The sequence below is a fragment of the Triticum aestivum genome, unplaced genomic scaffold (genome assembly GCF_018294505.1).
Source record: "Triticum aestivum cultivar Chinese Spring unplaced genomic scaffold, IWGSC CS RefSeq v2.1 scaffold41838, whole genome shotgun sequence".
NCBI lineage: Eukaryota > Viridiplantae > Streptophyta > Magnoliopsida > Poales > Poaceae > Triticum > Triticum aestivum.
The window spans coordinates 627-25,243 of record NW_025229287.1 but is presented as its reverse complement, the minus strand read 5'-3'; the positions used below and the strand labels follow the sequence as shown (position 1 = coordinate 25,243).

The following is a 24,617-nucleotide window of genomic DNA, read 5'->3' as shown; positions in this document are numbered from 1 at the left end:
AGATACATACTACAGTAGTGGCTTGGTTTTTTTTTTGAGAAAATGGAAAAAGTACCAGTGGATTTATTTTTTAGCGATTGAAGAGTACCAGCCAACATGATGAGCTCTCCGCCGTTCCACAGCCCAGACCGCGGACCGGCCCAACAATCAATTCTCATTGCCCATTTCTACAGAGGAGCCCGACCCAACCAACTCAGGCGCCTTATCCCCGACGGCAACGGGCAGGTGCCCGTATCTACCCTAGTCGGCGGCCGGCCGCCGGCGAGTGCTTACTCCGGCGACGCTGTCAAGCCGTGCCTGCCCGCCGGAGGCCGTCCCGCCCGCGCAGCTCAGATTCTCCGAGCTCCTCGTCTTCCTCGCGTCGCGTGTCACAGCCGAAGCAATCTGCCATGGTGAGTAATCCCCATTACCCTCCTTTTGATTTCAGAACAGAAATGCTGCGTTTCTACTTTCTAGTTGCTGGGGCAGTGGCATGATTAGCTGAGGCCATCCGCGCATCACGCTACTAAAATATCTTACAGGGCCATCTTGTGATTCTGATAGGGAAATGGCTACAGTTTCTGACGGAAAGGGATAAAATCACAGCAATGACAGGATGCTAGTATAATTTTACAAGTTCTCATTATTCAAAGGTTGACAAATCCAGTGGCCAGTGCCATATGTGCCTAATTAATAGCATTACAACATGATAAGGTACGGATCAGGTGACCCATGTAGCATTACAATATAATAAGGTGAAGATCAGGTGACCCATGTAGTTCAGTTCAGTATGTAATCAAATGTAATAATAATACACAAAACACAGTGCATATTCATGTGTTTGTCGTGTTTTGTGGCATAGGGCGATTATCTGACGACACAAAGGGCTTGGGGGGAACCTGCAGGCTCTGCAACCTCCCCGTTAGCATGTTTACCACTTTCGTCATTGAAGGCCGATTCTTTGGGTTCCATTGGATGCACCACAATGCCACAATAGTTAGCTGTCGCATCTTCTCCTTGTCTTCTGCTGTCATTTCCAAACGAAGCTCCCATTCCTGACCAGAAATCACTTTCTCGTAGATCCACTCCGGGAGGTATACCTCGTCCTGGTTCTCAACACCAGGATCTGAATTCCTCCTTCCACTCACCCTTTCCAATACCAGCATGCCGAAACTGTATACATCCGACTTGTAAGACACCCCTCCAAAGTTCCGAGAGTATATCTCTGGTGCGATGTATCCCATGGTGCCTCTTGCTACAGTCAAGGTGACGATGCTCTGGTCCCTTGCACACAGCTTGGCAAGGCCAAAGTCTGAGATCTTTGGGTTGAAGTTGTAGTCCAGCAAGATGTTATGTGGTTTGATGTCAAAGTGGAGAATGCGCTGGTTGCACCCTTGATGCAGGTATTCTATTCCTCGGGCAATGCCTAGAGCAATATCTAGCATTTTGTTGGGTGCAAGGAGCTGTCGAGAAATATCGAAAATATGTGAGAATATGTATTTCTCCAGTGACTCGTTAGGCATGAATTCGTAAATAAGAGCCCGCCTCATTCCTTCGGAGCAAAAGCCCAAGAGGCGGACAATATTTGCATGGTGGATTAGTCCAATGGTTGCGACTTCATTGATGAATTCCTCCCCCTCTCCTGTAGAATTCTCTAGCATCTTGACTGCCACAGGAACTCCATTTTGTAGCTCGCCTTTGTATACACTTCCAAATCCACCCTGGCCGAGTTTATCCTTGAACCGTCTTGCTATTTTCTTCACTTCAAGGAAAGTGTACCTTGTAGGTTTCGATGTGCCATATGCCTTGAGAAACATTTCGACCTTCTTATTTATCTCTTCATTATACCTTGACTTTAAGGAGAGATAGAGCGTTGCGGCTACCACCAATGAAAGAGCTACAAATGCAGCTACAGATGATGCTGCTGATTAAAAACAAATGAAATTAGTGAGCTGCATTCAGATAAGAAGTCATGGGTTCCTGACGCTTATTGCAATGAGAAACCACAATAAGAATTTCATTTAGAATGGGAAACAAATAAGAGTTGCATCATTACCTGCAATTGGGATGACATGCGTGCCTGCGTGTAGGAAGAATATCATTAGTTTTGCCATGACTTAATGTAGACAGTGTATGTTTGGAGCAACTAATTCCCGATTCCTGTTAACATACGAAGGACCTATATATGTGTTGGCCTCCAGTTGGCTTCATGTATATTGGACCTCAGACATAGGGCGTTATATTGATTAGTGCATTCCCTTGTTATGTGATAGCTCTGCAATAGTTTTTTCATCTTCAGTACTAAAAGACTAAAGCAATCTGAAAATGGTCAAGTAAGGTTTATCTCTTACTGTTTTTTGTGAGAATTTTACAAACTAGTCAACTGTCATAAGATTCCCCATATAATTTGGGACTTGCATCTCTTATAGAATATTTTTTGTGTGCGAACTTTCATGGATGTGAACCTAGAGATTGTATGTGCTTGAACAAGTTAACAATTTCTATGATTTGCATTACAATTTTGTTTGTAAAATAATTGAACTATAGGCGAAAATCCTGTTGGAAGATTTAAAACAGTTAACCCGGAATATAAGAGATTGAATTGTTGTTCCAAAATAAATTGACACGCCAAGGGAAAGAAAGAATACCACGGGGCTGACAGAATGCTTGACGGCTTCGTGAACTGAATCCACAGTGCCGACCTTCATTTTCACATTGTTGGCAGAGATCGGTAAGGTTACTGAGGTGCCAAGTGAATGTTGTTTCACCAAAATTGATGACTGTACTCGCTTATTTATTGAAAGCAAACTTGTCTCCTAGGATTGGGCCATCTATACCATAGCTGTAGGGTACTGGAATGCCTCTAAAAACGGCCTCACAGTCCCGTGGTAGATCATATATGTATGCATAAGCTGACGCCGCCAAATACCAGAATTGGGTTGCGTTGTTACCAAGACAAGCAGCTGGGCCAGCTACACTGCGTGGATCTGCAGGTATGAATTCGCTTGAACAACGTACCAGGGTCGTTGGTGATGGAGGTAGTTCGTACACATCAGTTGCTAAATTTGTTGAGATGAGCTTCTGAAGTGGGCACTGTGTCGCTGGTTCCACAAGCGGGGTGACGTTGATGACGCGGTGTCTGTAATAGATCGCTGTTACTTTGCAGGAGCCAAGAACCGGGTGATCCAGGATTGTGTCATCCCCGGAGCACGATAACTGCATACCTGGTGCGCCACATGATGGTGGGTGAGTTGAAAGCCGGAATGGGAACCATATCTCAGGCCCATGTTTGCTGCTGCACCTGTGAGATGAACATCGTTTCGAGAAATCTTCATCATCTGATGCTCCGCCCACATAGGTTTGATGGGTGAGAAGAGATAGCAGTAGCGGCGTGACAAGAAATTTAAGCAAGTCCATGGGATGTATTGGGTATGAAGGTGGAAGAAGAGAAAGCCAGGAGTATAGAAAATCGCTGTTTGCTTTACTTCTGGTGAGGATTGGTTTAGCGGTTGTCTTGAAATTTATGTGCCTGACCCGGAATTCCAGCTGCCACCAAAACCTCTGCCATATGTGTTCTATGGCTCAGAAAGTTCCATGGTTCTATTGCTGTTTAGACCATTCATGCCGTTTCACCACACATATATGCATAATTATCATCTAAAAATCAAACTCGTGAAGTTGATATGGTAAAGCATAAAAAATATGTGCATCCATGTAGCTTGTATAACTATCATTTCGGCCTGGACCACCAATTGTTTCTTGTTAGTCTCCATGTAGTACTTCCCTTCCTAACGATTACATGTTGGCCTTGAAAAAGAAAGGGTTGACTGGATATTCGAGTCAAGCAACAAAAAACAAGAGGAGAGAAGAGGACAGGGCACTGGGAGTGGCGAATACTAAGTCTTGTTGTTATTGGAGCCACAAAAAAACAGCCGGACATGGAAGGTTGTCAAGGACGTGCCTGAATGCACAACCAATATTTCCATGGGCCTTGTTCTGTGTCTTGGAAAATTCCGTGGTCTCTGGAAATAAATGTTGAGAGTATTCTTTTGATTTCACCAGCTGCACATCCCCATTTTTCTTCAATCCTAAATAACTAGTCTTTGACAGAATTGTACACATCTAACTAGATAAAAATTGCAATAAACGCATGAGCTTGACATGGTAAAGCACCATTTGCAGAGGTATGAATTGCGATAAGACTTGATGACTTGTTGTGATAACAGCAAAATTGTAGTCCAGTCACAAGATCATAAAATAATTGACCTGGCGTTATGGAAATGCTTTCAGTTAGTCTTGTAAAGAAAAAGCTTCCACAAGATCATAAATAATTGACCTGGCGTCGGATGCGGTTTAAATGATGTGCATTATAAGTTGTATAATCTGCAGGCAATGGAAACCAGGGGAAATATCAATGCATCTGCCCACATAATCTGCATGTGGTTTGAAGATATTCCGGGGAATTAGTTTCATATTAGAGGGGTTTAGGGAAGTATTTCAACTAGAAGTAGATAAGCACGAGGAATTCGATCAGACTTAGTTTTTCCTCCCTGCAAAACATGCCTTGCTAACTAGTAAACTCAAATTATCTCAAATGAATGATATTTTCTTATTTTCCATTTTTTGGTCCCTGTTATTTGTCATTTTCTCAAGGCACCGAATTCCATGTTCCATGACTTGGACATGATTGGACCAGTACAGGATGCTATGGTAACACAATTGGACTCTTCTGTTAACCAAGAGGTCGCCAGTCAAGAACATCACCATCACTTAGAAGAGCCAGTAGGTGGTATGTACACAACTTTAGTTGGCAGCCTAGTAGCCAAGTCTCCTAGTCAGCAACATCACAGTCATGTAGAGGTACTAGTTGGCATGTAATTACCATCCTTTGGAGCTCTATTTTTTTACTTTGGCAGCCACTCACTTATTCAGCCATTCATCTGTGCATCTGTGTGTCTTCCATGGCGATGCCCACTGCTCTCAAGGCCTTAACTTTCTTGTTTGTGCTTGCAGTTCTTGCACCAGATCAGTCAGAAGGGCAGCATCATCAGCCTTATTGTCCTTCTTTCTCTTGCGGCCCTTTTAGAAACATATCGTCTCCATTTCGTCAGGCAAGTGATCCACCTGGGTGCGGCTATAAATCTTATGAGCTAGTTTGCGGTGATACAAAGGCTACAATTCGCATCAACAACGTGACATACTATGTGTCTGCCATCAACTACAGTGATTCTTACTTCTGGGTAGTTGATGCCGACATGGATTTATACAGCAGCTACCCTCTACCTCGGTGGAATCAGCCTCCCTCTTCCTTCTGGGAAGTTGATCACAACATGGAAGTCGAATTGGACCCCCTTTCACGTAGACAGTCTTGCTTTATTAAATGCTATCGGGAAGTAAAGGACCATGGTATGTACATGCGTGTTGCTTGCCTTAGCACCAATGATACTTATGTTTACGTGTTAACTGGTTATGATTCTTGTTCTATGGAGTATCTCCAGCCTTCTTGTGGGTATTTGGCCATGACTCCTTCAGCTTGTGACACTCCATTTTGTGAGTACTACGAGCTACTAGAAAATGCAAGTTATGTAGATGTTGTGAAATCCATGAGGAACGGATTTGCCGTCAAATTCCCTTTCTGGTATGACAGGACGAGCAGAAGTATCAAAGAGTGCATAATACGTCAGTTTCGGTGAGTTCAGAATTTTGATATATCTGTATGGAGTGGTTCTATTTGTTGCCTGTATAAGTGGTTTTGATATATCTTATCCCAAAACCATTGAGCCCCCCTGTTCATTCCTTTATGTCTCATTGGATGGTATTGCAGCGACTTGCTGCAAGAGTGTAGTGAAGACGTCAGTAGTTGTGTTCAGCAAATTCTTTTGGTCGATGGAGATTTCTGGTACTGCTCACTTCTTGCAACTGGATTTAGTGATGATGCCTCATCAAACATACCATTTGTCTTCTTCTCTGTCAAGTGGATTGCTGGTAATTCTGAATGTTCTGCTCTTAATTGTAGTTTCTTCATCATCACATCCATGCATGTGTGGACCCACCCATGAAACCTATAGAAACTTGTCTATGCAGTGCTATGCAGGTTTGTGTTGGCACCACTGGCTGTGTTGATCTTCCTCGCCCACAAGTATTGGAAAACGAGGATCACAGTCGATGCTGTCGAGAAGTTCCTCCGAATGCAACAGATGCTAGGTCCAATGAGGTATGCCTACACTGACATCACAGCAATCACAAGCCATTTCAGAGATAAGCTCGGTCAGGGAGGCTACGGGTCTGTGTTCAAGGGTGTGATATTGCCAGGCAATGTTCATGTTGCTGTCAAGATGCTAGAAGGCAATCCTAACTGCAATGGAGAAGATTTCATCAATGAAGTCTCCACCATCGGTAGGATCCATCACGTAAATGTGGTGCGTCTCATGGGATTCTGCTCAGATGAAATGAGGAGAGCACTGGTTTACGAGTACATGCCTCAAGGTTCTCTGGACAAGTACATCTTCTCAGCCGAGAAGAGTTTCTCCTGGGACAAGCTCTCCGACATAGCTTTGGGCATTGCCAAGGGGATCGACTACCTTCATCAGGGTTGTGACATGCAGATTCTGCACTTTGACATCAAGCCACACAACATCCTTCTTGACAACAATTTTGTCCCTAAAGTTGCTGATTTTGGTCTCGCCAAACTATACCCAAGGGACAACAATTTTGTGCCATCGAGAGCCCTACGGGGAACTATTGGGTACATAGCTCCTGAGATGATATCACGGAGCTTTGGTGTCATATCGAGCAAGTCTGATGTTTACAGCTTTGGGATGCTGTTGTTGGAGATGGCTGCAGGAAGAAGGAACGCCGATCCGAATGCAGCGAACTCGAGCCAAGCATACTACCCATCATGGGTGTATGATAGACTAACTGAACAAGAAGTGTGTGAGATATCTCCCGTTGCTGGCATGCATGAGTTGGAGAGGAAGCTGTGCATCGTTGGACTATGGTGCATCCAGATGAAGTCTAATGACAGGCCGACGATGAGCGAGGTCATAGAGATGCTGGAAGGTGGCTTCGAAGGCCTGCAGATACCTTCCAGGCCATTCTTCTGCGACGACGAGCACACCACTGTTCCGGATTCTTACCCTTTGTTATCCGAGCTGACCGAGATCTCGGAGGAGGATGAGATCTCAGATTCTTATGTTTCCCGGGTCCTATGAACTTCTATGTGGAAACATGTAATAAAATCTAGCAGTTAAAGAGGATATATAACTCCAATTGCTTAATTGGTAGTAGAATCTAGAATGTAATCATCTTTCTGGAAGACACATATTATCCGAATATATGAATAACAACTTGTGAAAGCTGAAGTGTTATTTGCGCTTGGTGTTAAAACATTGTCGGCATGAATACGTGTATTGTGGTGATTTAGGCAGAGGCAAACCAAAACATGATGTAAGAAATGCAGAGAAATCTATTTTCGACAGCTGTTGGTCACGATACTTTTCTGCTGCCCCATCCTCTCCTGTATAAACCCTTGTGTAGCCAAAACTTCTGTAAATGCCGAGAAATGTATAATGGTGTTTTGTAGGTCAAAACTTATGTAGTAAGTGTGAACCATTTCCCATTCTTTGTAAAATGGTAGCCCCCAGTCTTTTGTAAGTCGAAATTTCTGTAGTATGTTTACTTCCTCCTGTAGCAAACTTACTCTTCTTGCTCTTGTCAGTGTATGGAGACGATGATGACCGCTAAGCGGAAGAATTCGTATCGACTGCAAATGCAACCTCCTACCGTGTTCACATTTTTTTTTCTAAGGCCAAGTTGTTACAACCATGAATGTGATTGTAGACTTGTTCCCGTCCAGGTCCAGGTCAGTGTATCATCAAGTAAATTGCTTCAAAAATTATGAGTCCTTTGGACCATTACAAATCAGTGGACAGCAGTAGCAACCTCAGCCTCAGGGTAAGAAATTGAGTTGTGGAATTTCAGTCGAGTCGCGATGGACATTATCTCTGGAATTTCAGTCACCTGCAGTCCAGTGTCGCATATATGGAGTACTGCACAGCAGCAGCAACCTCGCCGTCAGCTCAGGGTAAGAAAAATTAAGTTGGATTTCTTGCTGTCACACACATTATGATTTAATTGGCGGTAATTTCAGCCGTATAAAAAACGCACAAATGGCCTCAAAGTTCAGCAGAAAACTACAAGCCAAGAATGAAACCTCCTGCCGTACGTGTTCCTGCGATACGAGTGTGATTGTAGACTCGCTGCCACCCAGTCCCGCATCTTCAGCAGTAGACAGCCGCTGCGAGGACGACGAGTCCTCTGGCTCATATGAACCACTACAAATAACTGGACAGCATCAGCAACCTCGTTCCCATGGCACCTCACTCTCAGGGCAATGAAAGTCCCTGACTCTGTGAAGTTTTAATGTCTCAAGTCTTACGAAATAACCTACTATTATGTTTTCCCAGTCATGTGAAGTTTTATGTGGAAAGATGTAATAATATTTAGCAGTTAGAGGATGTTGATCTCCAACTGTTAATTGAAACGTAATTATCTTCGTGGAAGACACATACTATTCGAGTACATCAGTACATTTGCAATTGGTATTAAAATATTGCTAGCATGAATACAAGGTTGAAGAACTGTAATAAACTTCAGGTGGACACACACAAAAAGCATGGTGTAAAAAATGCAGAGTACTCTGTTTTCTTCAGCTGCTGATGATTGCCGCTGATTGTCACCACATCACTTGATGAATGAAATCCTATTTCCCAGGAAAAAACAGTATGAACCCTTGTGACTGATTAAAAGCTTGGGCTCAGCGTATGAACCCTTGTGACTGATTGCAGAGGAATTTGTGTCGACGGCAGTGTTCACACTTTTATCTTTTTGCTAAGGCTAAGTTCTTGTAACCATAAATGTGAGTGTGTACCTGCAGTCCAGTGTCGCATATGGACCAAAGTAGTGGACAGCAGCAGCCACCTCACCCTCAGCTCAGGGTAAGAAAATTTAAGTTGGTTTTCTTGCTGTCACACGCATTCCTATTACTTCAATGTTCAGTAGAAAACTGCTCTACAAGCCAAGAAATGCAGCCTCCTGCCGTACGCGTTCCTGCAATTACGAGTGCAGTAATCAAGTCCTTGGGGTAAGCAGCCGCTGCGAGGACAACAAGTCCTGTGGCTCATATGAACCACTAAAAATGACTGGACAGCAGCAGCAACCTCGTTCCCAGGGCACCTCGCTCTCAGGGAAAGGAAACTCCAGTCTTTGTCATCCGAATTTCTACAGCAATAATTTCAGATGTGTATACGTCGAAACGACTTGTAGGCCGGGAACAAATTGCTACGGCATTCCGATTTAATCTGGGTTAATGTCAGCCATATAAATAACATCCAAATGCTTTCGCAAAAAAATCATTCAAATGACTTGAAAGTCCATCATAAAACTACAAGCTAAGAATGTAACCTCCTGCCGTATGTGTTCTTCCGAGTACCAGTACAGCCGCAGACTCAGCTGCCGTATATGCCCCGCATATTCAGCAGAGAATTCCAGGCCCAGTATCATCAACATCAAGTAAATTGCTGCAAAACTGACGAGTCCTTCCATTGCAAATCCACTGGACATCAGTGTACCAGAGTCAGTCTCAGGGTAAGTTGGAAACAAACAAAAACTTCCATCAAGTCCAGTAATATAAGCGTTGCAACAACTTGCAATTTAATCCAAGATGCAATGCAAACATAGTCCAGCTGAGAATAACTTGGGAATATAGTTGGGAATTGCAGCTGAGATCCATCCAAAACTCGTGTTGTGTTGGTGTGGCCTCATATCGACCATTGCAAAAGCAATGGACAGCAGTAGCAACCCCAGCCAGTCTCCGTGGACAGCAGGGAATTACAGCAGCTAAGAATTCCTGCAATTTCGACAGTGATTGTAGACTCGCTGTCAGCCTTCACCTGCAAACACTCGGGCTTGTATGAACCACTACAAAATTTCAGTCGTGTAAACAACAAAAGTGAAACCGTGCCTGCGAGAGTTCATTTGGCATCGCACATGTGGAACAATAAACCTGTGAAATTTGCCAATCCAGCACTTCCTGCTTTGAAAAATATATATAGAGAGGAACTTCCTGGAATGCAGTTAGTTCAGACCACATATCCTACAGTGCAGCTGTTATTTCCATCAGCACTGGACTTCTTGTTAATTTCCAGCTATTAGCCTCAAGGCAAATAAAAAAAAAGGAGGGAGCAGGGGTGGATCATGATCACATTAGATCGACGGCGCTTGCATGCTTTCCAAAGCACAGCTGAGAAGCACACTCAAACACACATGTTTTAGCGGTACATGAGGCAAAAATTGTCATGGCTAAAGACAACGAAATCTGACTCGAAATAATAGAAGGGTATTCATTCAAAAGCATCTTGCTCATACTACATGAGAAACTTAGCTAGACTAAAGTGCACACTTGGTAAGTTTTTTCAGATAACATAACACTGCCGACCACATTGATGCACGACCAACTCATTGATAAAAAAGAAACTGCAGCAGCCCTTTCTTCACCCTGGAGAACACAAAAGTGTTAATCTCCACGTAACCCAGTATAAATAAAGATAAAATTTAGCAGAAGCACATATGAACAAGATGCATGTACAAACTCATGATCAGCTGTGTGTGTAAGAATTATTATTAGTATGTGTGAATCCCAATAGCCGAATGATTAGTAGTTTGAGGGTGCATGCCCAGATTGGCTGCCAGATATTTTCCAAAGAGAGAATCAAACAGTTCAAATTTTACAAACTATGTTCACAACACTGGTGTAGTGTCTCCTACTCATGGAAGACAAGGTGATGGAAACTCCCTGGCTGGCTCTGTGCAGCGTGAAGAAGCTATGGGCTGTCGGTCTGCTAGGACCTGGGACGCCGGAGGCAATGGGGTCCAGGAACATGCTCAAGCTGTTGTTCCGAAAAAAAGCTTAGCAGCTGCTATTTAAGAAGCGTAGCTGTTATCTCAGGAGCGTAATATCCATTCAATTTTGCTGAGCCTTTTTTATGTTGTGCTAAGCTGAATTTGGTCTGCTGAGTTTTTCTGCCTGCTAAGGCAGTTGCAGGCGCTTAAAAGAATGATGTTACTGATGTTCCATTTTCCATTTAAATAAATGGAATGGGGCGTGAGCCTTTTGATCTATCAAAAAACGTGTGTACAAACTCATGATCAACTCAGCAACATAAAGAAGACCTATTGGCTATATCTCCTAGGAATATCAATGACAACAAAACAAACCTTCAGCCTTTACACATGAATTTGTTGGGTGACGGAGTTGAATGATGTGACTGGTGTTTGAAATGACAAGATGTGCTACTAATATATTGTTGTCAGCTATAGATTCCAGAACAACTAAACCAAGAGAGAACTTCAGGCATATAATATTTTAATTGCTTGTCTATGTTATTACCATGTGTGAATCACTATAGCCGAAAGGACAGTAGTTTGAGGATGCATGCTAACCATAAAAATATCCTTCTTACCCGGTGAACCATTCAGCACATCAAAACAGAATGTCATCCTATGTATGGGATCCATCACATCCACCAACAATGGTTGTGCCTACAAGCATAAGGCATGCATTTAATAAAATTCCAAAAAAAGACAAATGGGTATGAGAAGGCAACAGTGAGTCGTCTGTTACATAGATGAATTGACAAATATAAAAAACAACAACTCACTTTTGTATTTATGTTTTATAGCTCGCTACTCTACTCATACTGCCAACAGATAAAACCATACATGTTGCATTTTGCAAGGGATGTTCTTGAAAGCAGTATACATAGCTACTCCCTCCGTCCCATAATATAGGACGTTTTTTGACACGTCTTACATTATAGGACGGAGGGAGTACCTCATAATGAGAAATTTAGCTCATAAGAAAGCAATACACTGCCTATAATTTATCTCATGTATACTCTTCCCCCATCATATGTCAAGAATACAAAATAAAAGGTGCCAAAACTCATAAACATCACCGACAAAAGTAATCTTGAGTATTCAAACTAAATAAATAGGGCATGATTAGAGATAACAAACACTGGGGGAAAAAGTGGTATAGATGTACTAGTCACTTGTAGGACAGTATTGAGCAAGTGACAAGGAAAACTACTATTCCTGAAGGTACGCTTTCAGTGAAAGTTCTTTTATGGAGTTAAGAAAAATAGGATGATTAGAAGTACTAGAAAAAGAATATAGCTAGTTGAGTTGCCAAACATGCCAAATGAGTAAACCATTTGGCATTTGAATTCACATTGCTACACATTTCATTTGATATTTGATTTGTTATCTTGCAAGGATGAAGACAACTATATTGAATGATAACACAATGTACAACTATATTAAGTGAAACAGTATTGTTACAAGTTCGTCTATATAGCGAAGGTATTCGAGCATCTATGTAAAAACATATCAAGACTAGGTTAATCCTACAATGCAAGGGCTAATGAAGAACAATCACCTGGTATATAGAAACTCTTGAAAGAATAATATCAATTAACATAATGGGCTTCACAAAGTTTCTTAGATTGCATTGACTTAAGTTGAACCACATAGACACTGGTGCCCACATGGAGAAATATATCATCAGTATCCTCAACATATCTCAGTCTACATAACTCTGGACTCTCTCCTTCAAACCCATGGGGGATTCCATGAATGTTATGCATATCAATGGTCTTCCAGAGGACCCATTTGGCAACACCCTGACAATTAACCTTCCTTTGCCACATTTGAATGTTATAGTAATAGTGAGACAATATGGCAAGACCAAATGCGCCATCCATGATCTCGATGACCTCACACATGTCAAAGCAGTCACGGGCATCATTTATAGTGCGAGGAGGAGGAGCTTTGATCAAAGCTAGGCTCTGACCTTCCAAATCAAACTGAAAAATGTAATCATCGCACGACCAGTAAAGTGCATTACCAACTAATGACCCATGTGTACCAGTATCATGAAGCTGACATGGAGTCGGTGTTGAGATGAGGTCACCCCATATGCCAGTCTCCGAGTAGTAAACACGTGCTAAGGCAATCTGTGGACCAATAAGGTATCTGCCCATGGACAGCAAGACCACCTTGAATGGGCTCGAGTGGCAGCTTCCGTGCACATGGTTGTGGTCGGCAGCAGCGCAGAGCACCGCCCCATTGACGTAGCAGCCGCTCTTGAACTCAGGTGGAACTTGCACGCGGTGCTCCTCGCCCGTGATGGGGGCAATGACAATAATCTCTTGCTGCAGCGAGCGTATGATGAGGAGGCGACCGTGGCGGCACCCGAGCAGTCGAAAACCGCCGAACCCCGTGCCACTGCGACTGTCAATGCCGTGGAGCCGCACGTCGAAGCGCTGACGAGGGATGCGGTCGGGAGGGTCCAGGAATGGGGATGGAGCGGCGTGCTGCGGCGGCGGGCCACTGCTTCGCCTGCCTCACCCGCTTGGGTATGTGGATGGAGACACGCGCAGCGGTGGCGGGCGATTCCGGCGGCATTCATCTGGGCGGCGCCAAGACCAAGACCTAGCTAGCTGGGGGAGAGGAGATGAATGGGGAGTGGCGTCGATTTGGTCTCGTCCGTCTGCTGCTTTTTTTTCTTCTTCTTTTGTTTCGGGGTAGGGTAGTGGGGACTGGAGTCTCGTTGAGTTGCATCTTCAGTTCCGTCCGAGATTTACTCTTCTTCTTCTTCTTTTCTCCAAGCAACATCTCAATTGTACAATTTCCTTACAAGATGTTTCTTTTTTGTTTTCATTGACGCCGATTTTCTCACCAGATGTTAATTCTTCATCTCACTTAATTAGCTTCTTCACGTTGATGTTTGTCCACAAGAAGGATGGTCGTTGCCCAAGCCAAAGTATGCAGGTACGACACAACAACAACAGGGGCTCCAAAATGGTGGCTAGGTGAACATTTTGGAGGATGCTTAGAAGGATGCCTATTTACCGAAAAAGGCTTTCGCCCCGCTTTATAAATAAAGCAAAGGTCATCAACAACCCGGTACAACCACACGCCACCATAACACACGCATACACACCCAAGGCCGGATACATAGGCGCTGAGCGCAGCAACACTACTCCTAACACTACCACCGCAAAGAGATGAAGCCGCATACGACGAACCGTGGGCTCCAATGCGGTGCCTTCAGGAAGAATACGACACCGGAGCGCCGTCACCGCCCGATCCAAAGATCAGAGTTTCCCCTGGAGTCGCACGACGGGCAATGAGAGCCGCGGCGAAGCCTTCAAGAAGGGAACGATCTCGCCGCCGCCGGTCCGTCCGAAGATGGGTCGGGTTTTCACCCCGGCCAACACTAACCGCCACCGAACTCCGCACCTTGGCTACCACGGCGCCCACACGGCCATGGCCACCGGGCAGCACCAAGCCACGGGCTCTGACCATGAGCACCGCGCTACCACCAATAGGGCCGCCGCCCCGGCACCCAAGACCTTGACCCCGCATCGCCCGAGACCCGCCGCTACCCCAGCCAAAGAGACGAGCGGAAAGGTCCCACCTTACGCACCCTTGGGCGACCCCCAACGCCGAGACCCAATAGGCCAGCCACCACTGGCTTCCATCGACTCGTCCTGCAGCACCGGGCGCAAGACGAGCTTGGTCCTACATCATCATGCGCGAGACGAGGTCGGTCCTGCTGCACCGTGCACGAGACGAGCTCGGTCTTGCCACACCGTGCGCGAGACGAGCTCGGTCCTGCCGCATCGGGCGCGAGACGAGTGATGGACCGCAGCCAGGAGAAGGCCAGCCCTTCGACGAAAGTAGCTCCTGGATGACGAGGAGAGGGGTCGAAGGTCGAACAAGCCGCCTACGGACGAGCCGATGCTGAAACATGCCAGCCGCCGCCGCAGCCGACCTGCCAAGCTGCCGTGGAGCCATCCACGGCCGGAGCAGCAGCCACACCGGGCCACTGCCCAACCCGCGCCGCCCGCCGAGCTCCAAGCGTCGGAGCCGCCGGACACGCACCTCCCGCTTCCGGCGAGCCACCCACAGCCACCCAAACACGCCGGACAGGGCCACCACGAGCCAGCACGCTGAAGCTACCACCACGTCGGAGCCTCCATCACGCCGGAGCGCTGCAGAGGCGGCCAACCCGCGCTGCCCACGGCCCTCGCCGCGAGGTGCGGCAGCGGACAGATCTGACCGAGGCCGTCCGCCACCACCGGGCCCCCGCACGTGCCTCCAGCCCGCCTGCCGTCCGAAGCACGACGAGCATGCCGACGACCTCCAGCCACGGCCCGCGCCGCCCACGTGCAGCCCGCCGGAGGGACCTGATCCGGATCTGGATCGAGAGGCCCAGCCCCGTCGTGTCCTCGCGCAGGCACGCCCCACCTAGCCCGCGCAGCCACCGCCGCCAGCACACCAGCCAACGCCGCCCGCGCGCCTCGCCGCCACCGCGCCCCACGCCGAGCACGGCGCTCCCGCCGACCACCGCGTCCCACGCCGCGCGCCGCCAAGCCAGGAGGGAAGAGAGCCCCGCTGCCGCTGACGCGCCTGGTCCGCGTCCTCCGGCGGCGGCGAGGGGAAAGAGAGGTAGGGGGAGGGCTAGGGCCGGCGGCGACTAGGGCTTCGCCCAGCCACTCGCGGGAGCGGTCGGGACAAAGCGGTTCTTCGAGAGGGATAGTTGCTGTTTAACCTCTCATCAGAAGGATGCCTATTCGCGAAGGAGTTCGCCAGAAGGGGGTGAAGCGTCGAGCATGGATGGTCGGACCACATGACCAGCACGAGTGGAGCACATGGTAGTGTTGCGATGCCATTAGGCACCATTGTCAAACCCCTCAAAAACACCATCATCATCATCGAGGATAAGTCTCCACTGCAATACCTCCGGGAAGCTTTCACGAAGACCACATGCCCATCATTGCTGAGCTTTCGCTCAGAACATAGGAGGACAGAAGGTTTCCTGCAACAATGACTTCATGAAGTTAATAACACCCTCGGGTGTCGCCGCTAGAGCTGCCTAGAGCCAGCTGGAACTTATGCCCAGCAGTACCGACATCCTCGAAATTCCCACACATCCTTCATGAAGCTTCAGTTGAGGTCAGTGTTGTGAATGTAGGGTTATTCTACGCCCTCTCCCGCAGGATAGAATGGAGACAGGTGGCCGGCCACAAGATTCAAAGATGACCCGTCAAGACTTCATTGCTCTAATCAATACAAAGCTCCGGTCAGAAGGCGTTTGAATTTCATACGAGCTTGGCAGGAGGCCCATTACCTAGAAGATTCCAGACTTGACGGGCATGCTCGAGACTCTCTGGCCGAGGCAACCTCTAGGTCGGTTAGGCATTTCTGTAACCCTAAACCTTGTCCCCTTTGTAAGGTGAGGCCTAGGGAGCAGTCGAGGCATTAAACAATCTCCACCTTAGTCTCTAGATTAAACTGCACATCGAGTAGAACCCCTTCATACTTGGAGACCTATACATCAATCAAATCCAAACAGGATTAGGGCATTACCTCCATCATAAGGGCTCGAACCTAGGTAAATGCTATGTGTGCAATCCCCTCCGATACATTTTGTCTCGCTCACCACCCTATAGGGACTAATAATGGTTTTTAGTACCGTCAATTGTAACCCTAGAAAAATAGCCAACAACCCTAGGGGGGGGGGGGGTCATCGTACATACCGACAGCTTGCATCACAGAACAAATGGATCCACATCGTAGCTCGAATCTCCCAAACCCTAGAAGAAACCAACCAAAAACCACGAAGATTAGGCCGATTAAACCAAGACTAGAGAACTTGAATGGAGGAGGATGAGAAAGAGGAACGCCATTCACACCATACCGCTCGCGTGACAAAAGATACGGGAGAAGAATCCTTTGGAATGAGGGGAATGGAGAAGAAAAAAGGAGGAGGAGTCGACACACGTTTAGGGGAGGAGAAGGAAGAAGAAAGAAGACACCCGTGTGCCTCGCCACGAAGAGAAGAGGCAATCATGTCCAGTAATGACGCAAACAAGAAAAAACCTTGATGCGAGAGGAGCTACCATCTCGCAATAGGTCAGATATAGTCCGCATGTACCAGATGTGGGAGGTGGGAGCTATATCTCACCTACTGCATGGTACTCCGTCTTATAGTAGGTGATCGCCAGATGGCAGGCTTAATATGGGTTCCTCCAGGAGCGGTTTTAGTAAGCTTCTATGACCGGTTCAGACTGGTTTTAGAAGCTTCCAAGCGATTTTTTAATATATATATTTTATGTGTTGGCTTCCATCGGTTCTTCTTTCGGTTTTTAGTTTTATGTGCTTCTTTACATTTTGCTTTGTTTTTGGATTTCCTTTCTTCATTTTCAATACATGTATATTTTTTTCAATATGTGTTTCAAAAAATTTCTTAACAGCTGGAACATTTTTTGATACACGTCGAACATTTTTCAAATACACAATGGGCATTATTTTCACATACAGGTTTTGAACTGTTTTTCTGAATATTTGCTAAACATTTTTTCAAACACAAGTGGAGCTTTTTCTTTGGATGATATGAAACATTTTTTAAACCATGTAAACATATTTTATATTGTATAAACATTTTTTTGAAATTTCACAAACATATTTTTGAGACACATAAACATTTTGAAAAAATGTTAGTTACACTTTTTTTGAATGACACAAACATTTTTTAATATTGTATAAATATGTTTTATGAACATTTTTTTGGATGCTATCGACATTTTTTAAAAGTTGCGTAAACATTTTTAACACTACATGAACATTTTTTAATATGCAATGCACGTTTAAAAATTGATTTTATTTTCATTTCAGAAATATAAATGAAGGTAATAAATAACCAGCAGTTAATCCATGTTGGGCCGGCTCTTTAAAGACGCGCCAGAGGCGAGAGCAACTAATCAGTAAGTACTCCTTTGGAAGCCCCCCAAGGATCACTTTTGTTTGCTGGGAACATGTCACTTGGCGCGCTCTCAACCGGCACATGTATTTCGCGCTAAGCGCTCCCTCCGTGTTTTAAAATATCTTTATTTTTTTATACACGTTTTTTGGCTATACATGATTTTTTAGGCCGCGTGCAGGTTTCTGCGGAGCCCACCGATCTATCGTGCACTACTGAGACTGAGTGTTTGCCGTGGAGCCCAGGTCTACCTTATCCAAGAGGAAAATACCTCCTCCATTTTCTGTAGTTTGTACCGTACCCCTACTAAGCGGCCGCGGCGGCCGGCTGCTGGCGAGCGATTCCCCCGGCGTGCTTCCGCGCCGCCGTCAGCCATGCCCGCTTGCGGCCGTCACATTCGCTGCCGGCTAAGCGGGTTCCTCATTTCCCCTCGTGTCTCGCCGAAACGCCCCCAATCCGCTGCCGCTGGCCTGGCGAGGGACTCCGTCTGAAGACATCTGCCACTGGCATGGTAATTAGCCCCCTTAACCTCCTTTTGTTTTCACACTATATGATGAAGGGATCCACTGCCGATCTGCACATTCCTGTATTATTAGAAAGAGCTTACAGGACCATCTTGTGATTCTGACAAGGAAATTGCTAATATTACTGCAGAACCGAATATGTATGGGGAATAGGGGACAAAATCACAGCAATGTCAGGATAAGATCAATCCTCACGGGTTCACATCACATTATTCAACCGTTGCAGAATCCACTAATAGTATTACAATATGGTAAGATACTGATACAGTACTAATATTACAGCTTACTGCAGATGTGAGTTTAATTCCCTCAAACGTGTATGTAATAATACTACACAAAAACAGAATGTGTCTTCATGTGTTCGCCCTGTTTTGCGGCATAGGGCGATTTTCAGATGACACGAAGGGCTTGGGGGGAATCTGCAGGTTCTGCAACCTCCCTGTTAACATGTTTACCACCTTCGTCATCGATGGCCGGTTCTTTGGGTTCCATTGGATGCACCACAGGGCCACAATAGTCAGCTGCCTCATCTTTTCTTTCTCTTCTGCTGTCATTTCCAAAGTAAGCTCCCATTCTTGCTCAGTGGTTATTTTCTCATAAATCCACTCCGGGAGGTACACCTCATTCTGGCTCTCAACACTTGGGTCTGTGTTCCTCCGTCCGCTCACCATTTCCAACACCAGCATGCCAAAACTGTACACATCTGACTTGTAAGACACCCCTCCAAAGTTCCGACAGTATAGCTCTGGTGCGATGTATCCCATAGTACCTCTGGCTGCAGTCAAGGTAACGATGCTTTGGTCCCTTGCACACAGCTTTGCAAGACCAAAATCTGATATCTTCGGATTGAAGTTGTAGTCCAGCAAGATGTTGTGCGGCTTGATGTCAAAGTGAAGGATGCGTTGGTTGCAGCCTTGGTGCAGGTATTCCATCCCTCGAGCAATGCCTAAAGCAATATCTATCATTTTGTTTGGTGCTAGGAGTTGTCGAGAAATATTGGAAATATGTGTGAATATGTATTTCTCGAGTGAATCATTGGGCATGAATTCGTAAATAAGAGCCCGTCTAGTTCCTTCGGAGCAAAAGCCCAAGAGATGAACGATATTTGTATGGTGGATTAGTCCAATGGTTGCAACTTCATTGATGAATTCCTCTCCCTCTCCTACGGAGCCCTCTAGCATCTTGACTGCCACAGGCACTCCATTTGGTAGCTCGCCTTTGTACACACTTCCAAATCCACCCTGGCCCAATTTATCCTTGAACCGTCTTGCTATCTTCCTAACTTCAGGGAAAGTGTACCTTGTGGGTTTCGATGTGCTGTATGCCTTCAGAAACATTTCAACCTTCCTATTTATCTCTTCATGATACCTTGACTTCAATGAGAGGTAGAGTGTCGTGGCTACCATCAATGAAAGAGCTACAAATGCAGCTACAGATGATGCTGCTGATTTAAAAGAAAGGAAATTAGCCAGCTGCATTTAGAGAGTTAGCTATGTGTCCATGATTAAATTTCCTGCAGCCCCACCCCTTCTCTTTTTCTGAGGGATATATCCATCTCATTGCAATGAGAGAACATAAAATTTAAGGTCGTAGGAATTGACGCAGCTCACTTAAACTCACACCACACAGTTTCAACTCGAGTTAAATTTCAGTAGCTATTTCTCATGAGTGAAAGTTACGAACATTTATAATTGAAATGGAGAAGAGAGCGCTACCTGCAATTGGGATGACCTTCATACCTGCATGTAAGAATGACAGAATGAGTTCTCCCACGATTTAGTGTAGACAAAAACATAAGAAGCTACGTCTAAAAATTTGATAGGAACCACTGCTTCCTGATTTTCTTTCATGAGATTTGATATGTGGGTATAGGAGGGGCATATAGTGTAGCTTCCTGTTAGCTTCATCCTTCGTGTATATTGGACCTCATATGTATATCCTTCGTGTATATTGGACCTCATATGTATGGGTTATATAGATCGATATGTACCATTTTTACTCATTTTTCTTATAACTTTTGTGCAGATCTAGTAACATGAAACTGCTACGATCGTTTGAATACTACAGGTGCGTGCTTATTGGTTAGTATCCAATATCTTTATCTGCTATTCTAGTTGGATATTTGGAATGTCGAACATGATTTAAGTTAATACAAGTTTTTTAAAAGGGAGTAAGGGATGTTTATAAATGTGAAGTTTACAGTCTGTACATCTATACATTGCTGCACATGCTATTTTGTCTCTAACCAACATGGGAGATGGGGGAGTATAGCATAGACATAAAAACTGGTATCTTTTCACACACACTGATAAAGAACCATATAGGTAAATGGTGATATTTTAAAATATAACTTTTGATGTTCATTCTGTGAGTAGTAAGGAAAAAGATAACTTGTTGATTGGCTTCATCAATTTACACCAACTTAACACGAATAAAGACCATTGCACATTGTGGATGGAAATGTTGAGTATCATGGCAAGTTTGCATTCTGAAGCAAAATAAACTATGTCAACTGAAAATCAGGTGCTAGCCAAGAACAAAAATGTTTAATACAACAGTCCTGAAGATCATCATAACAGAGGTGCGCACATGGACAACTTTGCAACCAACATAGGTTTATAAGAATCTGTTTCAGATTCAACTTTGTTAGTACTGTATGATCTTGTTGTGTGAATGGTCTAAATAATCTTGTTATTAATAATTCCTTGTGATGGGTATAGCTTTTGCTTAACCCAGACTCAGGACTACTGCATTAACACCAATGGACATAATTCTAATGGCGACTACTCTTTTCCAAACAACTCTAGTAGTCTAAAGTTCCAAACTGAGAACCTGGTGCCAATTCAGTGTACCAATATTAATATTTAAGAAGCCCAAGTCGATGATTTTTTTTTGGTCGGACCAGCTCGGTTCAAATTCTCTTAAGTTATTGGAACTTAATCCAGCAGAACGAAATTATGTCCTAAAAACCATTTACGTCTAATTTTTTGAAATCTTCAAATAGGGAATATATCTGACATTATGCAAGTGTTAACATTCAAATGTTACCAATATTAGATTTGTTGGTGGTCATCAGTGCACCTCACATCCATACAGTGGCAAATTTCGTGGACTAAAATCACCTTCTGAAGGCTTACTTTGGGCAGAAGCAAAAAAGGAAGCAAGGAAATAATAAGGGAGTTACTGATAACCAAAGTCCATATCAAGCCTTGCTAATCTAGGGGAAAAAAGACCTTATGCCCAAGCAAAGTTTGGTTTCTATTCTAAAATGATCTGCACAGAGGGCAGTTATGTTTCATTTTTAGAATTTGGCAAAAGAGTAAGCATAATAGTTTCGCACTGCCATCTCCAGACAAAAGTTTTTGAGGGTCCGTCCAGGCATGCGAACCTAGAGCCTGTCCTTGTTTGCACTGAAACTGTAGGGGAGGCCACAAAAGTAAGTTTTATTGAAGACCAAGAACTAAAGAGATCTGCACAGCAGGCTGTTACTGGCTAACCACTGGACTAATTTGCAGTGCAGTACTGCAGTTACTTGAAAAGTTTTTCTATAGGTAAAAATCTTGTTGACAGTTAGAAATGTGGAACATACGAGATTGTCAAGAGAATAGATAGAAAAATAAAAATTCTGAAATGTCATTAGAAATAAATTGAGTTACCATAATGATACATGATTTCTCCAGGGAAAGAAATAATACCATGTCTCTTGCAGAAAGCTTGATCCCTTTGTGAGTCAAATCCACATTTTTGACCTTCTTCTTCGCACTGTTGGCAAACACTAGTGATATTACTAGAGTACCAAGAAAATGCCGTTTCACCAATACTGATGCTTCGGCTTGCCCTATACTCGAAGGTTGCAGTGTTGTCGACCTTCTTCCTTATGAAGTATGAGTGATGAATCTGACTAGTATATGGTATCGGGATCTCCTTAGAAAAAACCATGCAATCCAAAGGTAGAACAGACATGTATGCGTTGGGGTTCACCAAATACCAGAACTGGATGTCCTTATTAACAAGACAAGCGACTGGGCCCACTATACCGTATAGATCTATTGGTATAGAATCTCTTGAACAACCTACTAAGCTTGCAACATCCAACTTTTGAGGTTTGTACACATCAGTTGATAGATTTGCTGAGATGAGTATCTGAAGTGGGCAGTGAGGTGATGTGTCTATAGGTGGACTGATGTTTATGACTAGATCCTTATAAAATATTGCAGTCACTTTGCAGGAGCCAAGAACTGGGTGATACAGGATGGTGTCCTGTCCAGAGCATGATAACTGCATACCTGGTGCACCACAAGGTGGAGGTTGGGTTGCAAGCCTGAATGGAAACCGGACCTCTGGTCCATGTTTGCTGCACCGACTTGGTGAACAATTCTTGAAGAATTCTTCATCATCCCATGCTGTGGCAACATATGTTCCATTGGCGAGAAGAGAGATGAGCAGCACTATGAAGAGAAGTCCTGGCATACTGTTGTAATGGAATGGAGATGAAGAAGGCAAAGAAAGAGAAGCTCATGAATGTAACAAGGAGCACCTGCAGTGGAATTAAGTGAAAAATTATATTGTGCTTGTGTGGACAAGGAGTAATTCCAGTTGCCAATGAACTTCCTGTCGTGCTGTGTTTCAGAAAAATGAAGCATTGTCATTCAGAGTGCTTGCTTGCTATCAGTGTTGATTAGTCAAATAGAGTAATAACGGATGGCTTCATTTTCCACAACTGGCACATCACCTTAACTCGACACAATTGGATTTGGAACGAAGTACCGGCTTTCTTCTTCTGTCAAATCCAGAAGACCAACTGCATTTCTTCTTCTTTTGAGTCAGTCAATGCTATCACAACCATATATTTGTATACAGCTCGCAGGGAGTTATCTTTGGCAGTTAATCTTCTTAACCAGTTATTATGTCATATACATGGATATGTGGTTCTCTGAACCAGCCAACCATGGCGAGATCTATTGCGTTCCACTTCCACCATCTCACTGCCTTGAAGCACGATAATACATTCTTTCAACAATGTGCAGCACCACGGCCAAAGGGACTTGATTGCTTTTTATAAAAAGTTACAGGGCCCTGATTGCTTTATAAAAAAGTTACAGGGACCTGATTGCTTTTGTATAAAAAAAGTTACAGGGACCTGATTGCTTATTTTTTTTGAAGGGACCGACATGTGGGCTCCACCTGTCATAACGATCAACCTAATGGTCAAAACTAGCGGTGTTGACTTTGATGCCACGTCAGATCTGACGAGTGGACCCAATCTGTCATAAACACAATTAAAATTAACTAACACAGCCATCAGTGCAACGTGGTTGTTTTTGGAACAGCGAACCAAAATAGTGGTAGGTTTTAGGGAATTTCAAAAAGGTGGTAGTTTTCCGGAACCCTAGCCCCAAATGTGGTAGTTTTATGCTATTTACTCTTGAAAGCCTTAACTGTCTTTTCTCTGATTGCAATTCTTGTTTCAAATCGTGTTCAAGGGTGAATTCATTGGCATGATTGTCCTTCTTTTTCTTGTGCCCCTCTCAGGGATGTATCATCTCCATTCCGTCAGGAAGGGGATCCACCCTGGTACGATTTTCAGTCTTAGGAGCTAGTTTGTAGTGATACCAAGGCTATAGTTTGCCGCCGTCTTGGATTTACCAAACTGGTGCCCTCTTCCTCAGTGGAATCAGCTTTTTTATGAACACATATATGGTGATTCACCTTTTTCTATTTGATTCATGTACACTTGTTTTTCTTAAGTTCCATTTCCGCGCCGTGGCGATGTGCCATGGTCTTGCAGCGAGTTTGGTGAAGTAAAAACTGTTAAAATATTGGTTGCATGAACACAGAGTTGAAAGTGTATTTTGGTGAAGTAAAATCTATTTGATTCATGTACACTTTTGTTTTTCTTCAGTTGTTTCTGATGTTTTTTTTTGCTGCTATGCTAAAAGGTTTTATACCAAATATGAATTATTTCCCATTCTTTATAAATGGGAACCCCTTGTGACTAATTAAAAGCTGGTTTCCTGGCATGCTGTCCTCAGTGTATGTATATTTCCTTCATCCTGTAACAAACTTGTTCTTGTTACTCTTCTCGGTTTAATTTATTTTCGCAAACTTATTCTTGTAACCATGAATGTGACTGTAGACTCTGCCTTCCAAGAAAATTGTGGTAAAAATGATGAGGCCTTCCATTACAAAGCAGTGGACAGCAGTAGCAACCTCACTCTTAGGGTAAG

At 44.3% G+C, this 24,617-nt stretch overlaps 1 protein-coding gene and 1 long non-coding RNA gene across 4 annotated transcripts; both read left to right on the top strand.

Annotated features, from left to right (window-relative positions):
• The first annotated feature begins 198 nt into the window (after positions 1 to 198).
• On the top strand, positions 199 to 7,330 carry LOC123174949 (rust resistance kinase Lr10-like). 3 transcript variants are annotated; one of them, XM_044590122.1, is made up of 5 exons: positions 199 to 392; positions 3,146 to 4,839; positions 4,993 to 5,668; positions 5,804 to 5,964; positions 6,064 to 7,329. In XM_044590122.1, the coding sequence occupies exons 3-5, from the start codon at positions 5,235 to 5,237 to the stop codon at positions 7,188 to 7,190; spliced, it is 1,722 nt and encodes a 573-aa protein (XP_044446057.1). In that variant the 5' UTR covers positions 199 to 392; positions 3,146 to 4,839; positions 4,993 to 5,234; the 3' UTR covers positions 7,191 to 7,329. The 3 variants fall into 3 exon arrangements, with proteins under 3 accessions (XP_044446057.1, XP_044446055.1, XP_044446056.1); XM_044590120.1 differs by having other exon boundaries at positions 3,146 to 5,668; positions 6,064 to 7,330; XM_044590121.1 differs by lacking the exon at positions 199 to 392 and having other exon boundaries at positions 2,760 to 5,668; positions 6,064 to 7,330.
• A 10,805-nt stretch (positions 7,331 to 18,135) lies between these two features.
• LOC123174948 (uncharacterized) lies at positions 18,136 to 23,366 on the top strand. The gene is made up of 4 exons (XR_006487494.1): positions 18,136 to 18,377; positions 18,521 to 18,641; positions 20,416 to 20,457; positions 22,608 to 23,366. It is a non-coding gene; the product is annotated as an uncharacterized lncRNA (long non-coding RNA).
• Positions 23,367 to 24,617: the final 1,251 nt, after the last annotated feature.